Source organism: Rhinopithecus bieti, unplaced genomic scaffold, assembly GCF_001698545.2.
Source record: "Rhinopithecus bieti isolate Rb0 unplaced genomic scaffold, ASM169854v2 scaffold_11515, whole genome shotgun sequence".
NCBI lineage: Eukaryota > Metazoa > Chordata > Mammalia > Primates > Cercopithecidae > Rhinopithecus > Rhinopithecus bieti.
Window position 1 is genome coordinate 129,541 of NW_016806755.1, and position 9,478 is coordinate 139,018.

General features: G+C 39.9%; 1 protein-coding gene across 14 annotated transcripts in view; it reads left to right on the forward strand.

Annotated features, from left to right (window-relative positions):
* SHLD2 (shieldin complex subunit 2) overlaps positions 1 to 8,704 on the forward strand; it is an 84,636-nt gene extending 75,932 nt beyond the window's left edge. For 10 of the 14 annotated variants that reach the window (XM_017877516.1, XM_017877513.1, XM_017877517.1 and 7 more), the window contains 2 exons: positions 4,322 to 4,437; positions 7,730 to 8,700. In XM_017877516.1, coding sequence (XP_017733005.1) covers positions 4,322 to 4,437; positions 7,730 to 7,929 — 316 coding nt within the window. In that variant the 3' untranslated portion in view covers positions 7,930 to 8,700. Of the gene's footprint in view, positions 1 to 4,321; positions 4,438 to 7,729 lie in introns of all 14 variants that reach the window. The other 4 variants (XR_001886662.1, XM_017877519.1, XM_017877520.1 and 1 more) reach the window with 2 other exon arrangements.
* Positions 8,705 to 9,478: the final 774 nt, after the last annotated feature.

Sequence of the window (9,478 nt, forward strand, 5' to 3'; positions counted from 1 at the left end):
GGTGCAGGCTGGGGCTGCAGTCATCTGAAGGCTTGACTGGAGTTGGAGGATTCATTTCCAAAGTGGCTCATTCATATGGCTGGCAAGTTGAGTTCCTCTTCACTTGGGTCTCCACAGGCTTCCTGAATGTTCTCACAAAGTGGCAGCTCATTTCCCCAGAGCAGGAAAGGCAAGAAAGAGAGTTCCAGGTGGAAGCCAGCCTTTTTGTGACCTAGACTCAGAAATCATGTGGCATCACTTCCACCAAATTCTGTTCATCAGAAGTGAGTTTAGCTGTACATTGGAGAGTGGATTAGAATGAAGCTAGTGCAGAGAAGAGGTAAGAGGCTGTTGCCTTGTTTTGGAGGAGAGATGATGGTGGCTTGACTAGAGAGGAGGTGGTGGGAATAAAAAGAAGTGGACAGATTTGAGAATGGTTGGAAAATAGTTTGCAAGATGTAGTGATTGGTAGATAAAGAGAGAGCACAGGTACATTACACATCATTGACAGTTGGGTGAACGATAAGATTATTTATTAAAACAAGTAACCTTGGGAAAATGTTGATCATATTGAGCTTGAGTTCCTGAGAGGTAGCAAGTTGGAAAGTGGTTAGATGTACAGAAATGCAATGTGCAAGAGAATTCTGGGCTAGGCTTATAAGGTTATCTGTGGTGATTGAACTCTTCCTTGGTTTCTGCACTCTGTTTTGTTTTTCCTTCTTAGTCTTCAGTTATTACCTCTCCTAATGGATTATTCTTACCAGCCTATAAACACACTCCCGTATTTATTGTATTAAAAAAAACAAACAAAATCATCCATTAACATTACATCTCCCTCTTATCCCTTCGTTTTTCTATTGTGTTTTATACCCAGCCAAACTTTGTTAAAGAGTTGTAAATATATTCTCTCTCCCCTATTATGTCTTCAGTTTCACTCCAGTTATTCCATTCTACTCCCACCATGCTGCAGAAGCTGCTTTTGTCAGTTACACTTTTGATGTTGCCTGAGGCATGGATACTTCTTTCTTCCTTCTAACTGCTCTCAGTTATATTCGGCATGTCAGGCTACTTCCTCCTTCTTGAAATAGCCTCCTCCTGGCTTTCTAACTTGTCTCTCAGGCCCTTCCTTCTCAGCCTCTTCTACCCCCTCTTTAAATGCTGGGGTTAATCTTGAGCTCTCGTCTGTGTCCTTCCTCTTATTCTTTCTGTACATTCTGCCTGGATGATCACAGCTGTTTTCATATTTGTACTTACATCTTCACCCTGATTTTCTCCTCCAGGCTCCAGTAGTCAGTATCAAATCCTTTGCTTGATGTCCATCTCACATTTAAACATACCCACAATGGACTGTTGTTTTTCCTAACCATACTCAAATCTAGTTCTCTTCATTTTTATACTTTCTGGAAAATGGCACACCATCTACCCAATTATTTAAGCTGGAAACCTGGGCACGATCGTTGAATCATTTTCTCTTCCCTACCTCCCCTATCTAATCTATTAGCAAGTCCTAGGAATTTTCATTCAGAACTATATCACAAATTCATCCACTTTTTTCCATCTCCACTGCTAACATCTTAGTCCAGTGTATCTCAGCAGGGGCGTTGTTGACATTTTACGCAGGACAGTTTCTCATTATGTACCATATCCCACACACTGTGGGGCGTGTGGCATCCCTGTTTACCTTCCCCTAGCTGAACCTCAGTTACTGTGAAACCAAAATGGAAAGTCAGTGCCTGTTCGTCTGGAATCACTCAGGCCTCATCTAAGTCACTACTACCTGTTGCACAAACCAGCACACCAGCAGTCTCTTGGTGGAGCTCCTGCTGGCCTTGCCTCCTCCCCTTTATTCTCCACCTGTTGGCAGCGTGATTACCCCTTGCTTCACCCATCAGTCGTCTCCTTATGCTTGTTGCCTCTGCAGTCTCATCTGCTGCCACTCCCCTGTCGTCCAGCACTCTAGCCACGTGGCCTTCTTTCAGTTCTTCAGACATTTTGGTTTTTCTCCTTAGGATGTTCTTGAATTTCTTCCCTCAGTCTGACTCCACAAGGCTGGTTTCTTTATGTCTTAGATTAAATGCTGCTTTATCAGAGAGGCCTTTCCTAACCACCCTTCTTTATTTTCTGTTATAGTAGCCTGGGTGTGCTTATTGTAATTTGTAGTTGCATACTGTCTTTTCTAAAAAAACATTTTTACTGAAGTAAAATTCATATACATCAAATTAATCTTCTGAAATGTACAGTTCAATGGCTTTAGTATATTCCCAGGGCTGTGTAGCTATCACTACAACCAGTTAGGACATTTTCATCACCTAGCCCTATACAAAGCCTCATACTCATTAGCAGTCACTCTCCTCCCCATGCCCCTCAACCCATGGCAACTACGAATCTGCTTTCTGTCTCTATAGATTTGCCTGTTCTAGATATTTTATATAAATATTGTATAATATGTGATCTTTTGTGACTGGCTTCATTTAGCATGATGTTTTCAAGGTCCATCCATGTTGTAGCATGTATCAGTACTTCATTCCTTTTTATTGCAAAATAATATTGCATTGTATGCATATACCACATTTTGTTTATCCGTTCATCAGTTGATGGACAATTGGATTGTTCCTACACTTTGGCTATTATAAGTGATGCTGCTGTGAACATTTGTGTACAAGTTTTTGTGTGGATATATGTGTTCATTTCTCTTGGGTATATATCTAGGAGTGGTGAATTGCTGGGTCATAAACAGACATAAACTGTCTGTTTAACCTTTTGAGGAACTGCCAGACTGTTCTCCAAAATTGCTGCACGATTTTACATTCTCACCAGCAATCTGAGGTTATAATTTCCCCATATCCTTGCCAGTACTTCTTATTCTGTTTTTCTTTTTGTTGCATGTGCTTTTGGGTCATATCGAGAAAGGTGTCATTCTAAGCCAAGGTTATGGAGATTTGCTCCCATATTTTCTTCTAAGAGTTTAGTGGTTTTAGCTCTTATATTTAGGTTTATTATCTACTTTGAGTTAAGTTTTGTGTATGGTATAAGGAAGGGGTCTAATTTTATTCTTTTGCATGTGGGTGTCTAGTTGTCGCAGCGTGAATTTTTGAAAAGCCTATTCCATCTCTGTTTAGTCATCTTGGCACCACTGTTGAAAAGCTTATTTTTTTTTTTTTCTTTTTGTAGAGGTGAGGTCTTGTGTTGCCCAGGCTGATCTCAAACTCCTGGCCTCAAGCAGTCCTCCTCACCTTGGCATCCCAAAGCACTGGGATTACAGGCATGAGTCACCATCCTTGCTTAATTTCTTCCTATCCCACTACGGTTTTACGTTCCTGAGTGAGGGAACCAGATTTGTCTTGTTCACTAGTGGGTACCCAGCACTTACCACAGTCCATGATAGATACTCAGTTTGTATTTGCTGAAATAAATAATGGAGGGACAGAGGCTGAGGAAAGAGTGTAGAGTGAAAAGAGGAAGGAACGCAGAGTCATCATGTGAATAAAGGGGATGTGGGTTTTAGGGGAAAATCAGTAGTTATGTTTTAGCTCTGTTACATTAAATTCCCCCACTAATGAGCCTGTTTCTGAATTCTGTTCTCAATTTATTTTTAAAAAATTAATGTAGTTATAAAATAGGTACCACAGGCCATGGTTAAAATGCACACTACATAGGAGGTTACAAAACAGAGTAAAAGTCTCCTTCACCATCCAACCCTCTCCCACCAGTGCTGCTTCCATGCTGGTGAGAAGGTTTTTTGTATGTCCTTCCAGTGATTTCTTATGTTCATCCCAGCACATGTGTATCCCTTTCTTTAGAAGCTTGTGGACAGAAGAATATTGTTCATATTGTTGTTCCTTAGAGTCTATCCTGGTGCTCCTTCCCTAATGGCACTTGTAAATGTTCTTCATTCTTTTTATCAGCCACATAGCATTAAGATGTAGGATGCACTGAAAATTGTTAATCCATTTCCCTGTTTATTGATATGCAAAACAGTTTATTTCTGATAGGGAAGAATTCAGTTGAAAAAAATAACTTGAAATTGTGATTGTGAAATATGTGATTATTATTTTATTTTCATTTCTAAAATAATTTATAAAACAGTTTAATATATTTTATATTAGTATCTGACATTGAAAATGGATATAGAATAAATAAAATGTATTAATTTATCATTTGAAGCACTTAGGGAAAAAAACACCTTTTTTTCTTTCTAGGATGTCACAGAATATCCTAGAGTTGTTTTAGGAATTAAAATTAATCCTACATAAAACCAAGTACTTTTGGAATTATTTTCATTTAAGCATTTCTTTTATTTGAAAATCTTTTTGAAGGTTGTGTGTTGTTCACTGTTTTGTAGGCCAGCCTTAATGACTGTAGTTGATGGAAGACATGATGTTTGCATCCGTGTAGAATCAAAGCTGATAGAGAAGATTCTTCTGAACATTTCTGCAGACTGCCTCAACAGACTGATAGGTAATATATCAGTGTGCCATCAAGAGGTTGTTATACTCAGGAGTAAAAATGGTATTTCGGAACAGAAAGAGCACTGTACTTGAAGAGCTTTTCTGTCCATATAAAAGCAGAAGGATAATTTAGCTTAAGTGAAATATAAGCCTATGTAAGTTAGAAGGTTGACTTGCTTTACACCTGTTAGTACATGAATGGTGAGAGGCACCTAATTTCTTCTTAACCTACATTTCCAGTTGGTAAGCAAAAACTATTTTACTTAACTCTAGTTTTATAAGAGTGAAGTCAGTGAGTGTGTGACACAATATATATGAAGATAGTCCACTGTCAGTGGCATGGATTTGCAAGATCTTCACTAAGCCACTTAGTCATCAGTGGCTAAGAATAAAGCAAAGATAATATATCTGTCAGGTATTCAAACTCCATTCCTGTTCTCATTAGCCTCAGATCCTCTAAGCTGATGAGCTAATCTGGTTCTGTGATTGCTTTATCTTTTAATAGTAGATTGTTTTTTGTGTTCTTTTTTAGTTGGGGGTGTCTAGTAATTTTTAGTTGAATGCTGAACATTGCGTATATTAAGTAGAACAATATAAACTGAGGTAAATAGTATTTGTACCTAGAAATAGGCATGCCTCTTCTGGTCCTTTACTGGAGGTGAGGGGTGAGCAGGATGGTCAGTCTTGTCATATGTTGAGTTGGATTCAGGTTTTGTTGTTTCTGTGGTTACCTTCAGGTCACCACTGGTTTCAAATTATCTTGTGCTTATGGTGGGAGGTGGTTCCCCAGTATTCCTGCTCCACCATCAACTTAGCCCTCCACTCTGCACTTGGGCCTCAGAGAAAGTTTCTCTCCATGTTCTTGCACTTCCCCAAGTTGCACAAACTTTTGTTGGTTGTTACTTGGTGCATCCTAACCTGGTGGGCAGGAGCAGGATTGTTCCTCTTTGATTCTGGTCCAGCCCCAGTCTTATACAGGATCTTGCATATGGTGCTTTCTTGGTAGTCCCGTCCCTTCTGTGGCTGTGCCAGTGGCAGCCGAGCTCTGTCTTGTGTCTTTGGTGGGTCTTGTGTGGTCCTGGCCCTGCCCCAGCAGTAGGGGACCACTAATGGTCTTGACCCAGGGTGGTTTTTCAGTCCTCCCTCAGGATGGAGGGATTTTTTTTTTTTCTTTTTTCTTTCCCGCATCTGTGCTGGTTCCTCACCTGTACCCTGGGGCAACAAGATTTGGTGTCCTTCCTCCAGCAGTTGAAGGCTTTTGTTCCTTAAAAGGGAGGCCAGATAGTACTTTGTGTTTTGTAGTTGGAAGCTTTCTTTGATGTTTTGCCCTGCCCCCAGTCTTGTGAGCACCTGGTGGAGGTGAGACTTACTATGTAGAGGAGCCTGTGAGGATGCAGATGTTCCTTATGTTGGTGACATTGGCAATTCATTGACTTTTTGCAATTAATTTATTAATAAAAATCACATTCTTCTTTCCTGCCTATATGGAGGACTTGTCTTCTTCCCGAGGCCTGCCCCAAGGGAACCTGTGCTCCTGTTCCATCTCCCTGGAGGCACCTGTCTCCTTATGTTTCAGTCTTTTTGCTGTTTTACAACCTTGGTTCTCATGTGTTTTCAAGAAAATGATGATTTTATATTTATTCAGCTTTTTCCAGTAACTGTTAGGGTGGGAGCCACACTCTTTCCAGCTTTCTACATCCTAATTAGAAGCCTCTCTTCTTTTTTTCCCCCATTTTCTTTATTTCATTTGTATTCTTTTGACTATTTTCATTCCTTTTATTAATGTTACTTATATATTTTCAGTATTACCTCTTCTTTTTTTTGTTTGAGATGGAGTTTCACTCTTGTTGCCTAGGCTGGAGTGCTATGGCACGATCTCGGTTCACCGTAACCTCTGCCTCCTGGGTTCAAACAAGTCTCCTGCCTCAGTTTCCTAAGTAGCTGGGATTACAGGCATGCGCCACCATGCCTGGCTAATTTTGTATTTTTAGTAGAGACGTGGTTTCTCCATGTTAGTCAGGCTGGTCTCAAATTCCCAACCTCAGGTGATCCGCCTGCCTCAGCCTCCCAAAGTGCTGGGATTACAGGCGTGAGCCACCGTGTCCGGCCTATCTCTTCTTCTTTGCATAATGTAAATTAGTCTTTATCTCTTAGAGAAGCATTATTCTCATATCACATATACTTAAGTGTTTTATGCATTCTTGAGACAATTAAAGTTGTACTTCTTGGCGTTATAGATTGTGATCATAAGTGAAAATGTCATTGGTTATAAAGTGATCATCAGACCATCCAGATTATTACTAATATTGGTTATTTTTTAGTTTATCACAGTGAAAATACAAAATTTAAAAGTTATTGTAGAGAATTATCATACCCCCCAAAATATGTCATTGGTCCTCCAGGACTCTGTAGCCCCCATCCAAGAAAGACTGTGGTAATTGTCAGGGGGTTAGTATGGTCTGAGCGTGGTCAGTGGTGCTTTGTCATTCTGGTGTTGAACAAACCTGCCACGTGTCTTGATTAGATGTCCTAAAAAAGTGAGAGGAAGAGTATAGGACAAATGCAAAATAAAATAACACATTTAGCTATACTTTTAGTATTTTTTATTATTGAGATTCAATATTTCTTAAGTGACCAATTCAAGATTCTTTTATATAAAAAATAAATGTATGCATAAGTAACTTGATCAGAACTGTGAACTGGATAATAGCACTCTTCTGATGTACTGTAGCATAACCAGAACTACTGTCGCGACGTCTGAACGGTGTGTTATCTGGGCCTGTTTCTTGTGTCAGTGGGATCACGTGCTGTCACTCTGGAGTGCCTCAATAGCTTGTAACTAGAAAGAGAAGGTGTAGGAAGAGTAGTTTACTTACTTATTTATTTATTTATTTAGAGACAGAATCTTGTTTTGTTGCCCAGGCTGGAGTGCAGTGGCACATTCTTGGCTCACTGCAACCTCTACCTCCCGGGTTCAAACAAATCTCCTGCCTCAGCCTCCCGAGTAGCTGGGATTACAGGCGTGTGCCACCACTCTTGGCTGATTTTTGTATTTTTAGTAGAGACAGGGTTTTACTGTGTTGGCCAGGCATGTGTCGAACTCCTGACCTCAAGTGATCCTGCCATGTCTGCCTCCCAAAGTGCTAGGATTACAGGTGTGAGCCACCGCTACTGGCCGTGAAGAGAAATTTAAAATGGATTTGAAACTTGAGGAACCAAGAGAAACAATGAAACCCCTCAGTGTGTTTGCTCCTGTCAAGCTAGCAGCGATCTTGAGAGCTCTGTGCTTTCATCTTCTGCAGTTCCTTCCTCAGAGATCACCTATGGGATGGTCGTGGCAGACCTGTTCCACTCCTTGTTGGCAGTCAGCGCAGAACCTTGTGTATTGAAGATTCAGAGCCTTTTTGTGTCAGATGAAAACAGCTATCTATTACAACAAGATTTCTCCCTCCTGGATTTTTATCCTGACATTGTAAAGCATGGAGCCGATGCCCTTCTCTGAGGCCAGAGGAAGACATTGCAGACATTTCAAGGAAGAAGTACTGAAATGATTTGTCTTTTGAAATAAATGAATGACAGGACTTTTGCTTTGGATTTTTTATTAAATATATTTTACAAAGAGAATTGCAGTAGATATATAAATTAAAACTTTTTTCTAAGAAAATCCTGTGAGGTTTAAAAGATTGTTTTGTGTTTTGGTTTCTTCCTTTCTTCTGGAGAAATGATCTATCAGTCAAGGCAATGTGTAGCCGATCCCTGAGAATTAAAGGTTTGCCCATTTGTTCACTGTGTTTAGTCCCTGCTGCATTCCAGGCACTGTACTAAGTATGGGGAACTACATGGAAGGCATTCCCTCAGAAACTGCTGCAGTGCTTTTGCTTATCCCTACCTAAAAACTGTCAAATCATTTCCTTCATTATAACTATACATGATAATGGATTAGTTTATATAAACCTATGTTTAGACAAGTTCAAAACAAGCGTGTCTTTCTGTAAAAAGCTTTGAAAATGAAGGAAATGAGATCATGTTTCAATTTATTAAAGCGGGGAAGAGCGTTCTGTGGTTAGTTCGTGTCTAGGATTTGAGTGCCTTACTGAATGTGTTTACCAGCAAACATGTAGCAATCGGTTCTCTCATTGTGATGGTAGAAGCTCATGTAAAATGGTAGTCATTAATGAGGAAGTATGGAGTGGTACTTATTCTGTAAGTTCAGAGTATGCCAAGTGTTAATATATTACCATATTGCCTGAAAATAAATTTATGATGACATGAACAAGCTTATTTTACTCTGTGTATGTTTTTAAAAATTCCTTTGGTTCAGAGGTGGTTGTTGTTTTTTAACTTGGCTTCCCTAAGAATGAACCACAAGAGTTTTGTGATTCTTTCAAAAATAATGTGCAAAAATGCCTTAATGCATGTCTCTGTGGAGAAGGATCTATAGCTTTCAACAAATCGTCAGAGGGTTCTGTGACCAAGAAAGGTAAGAACAAGGCTTTAACTGATGAGTTTCTTTGTGGGGAAGATAAGGGAATTAGAGCAAATGATTACCCAAGTCTGGCAGCTAATAAGGTGGGTACAGAAAGAATTGACCCCATTTTGTCTCTAGAGACTGGAATTCAAACAAAATCATTGGCTCCCTTCAATGATTCACTGAATGGGTGATGAAACTTGAGCCTGTAGTTGATGCCTTCTAATCTGTGCTCTCTTAACTATAACCACACTAGGCAGATATTTGGAATTCTGATATAAAATCTGCCCAGTCAATATAGGCCAACCAAGAGAGCTATTCTCTTAAGTGTGCCCTTCCCCACTTTGACCTCAAGTGGGGACCTAATCCCTACATCAACCAGAACATGATCCCCAGGAACAGATGGCTCTTCACATCCTACTGGGAAGAAATCTTTAAACCATTTCAAGTGAGACAACAGATCACACCAACATCTCTTCACAGTTGTTGGTATGTATTTCATGAATTAACACAAATTTCCAGGAGCCCTTATTTAGGTTGGACTGTTTCCTCCAGTCTTGAGGAATCTGAGCTATCTGCAGAA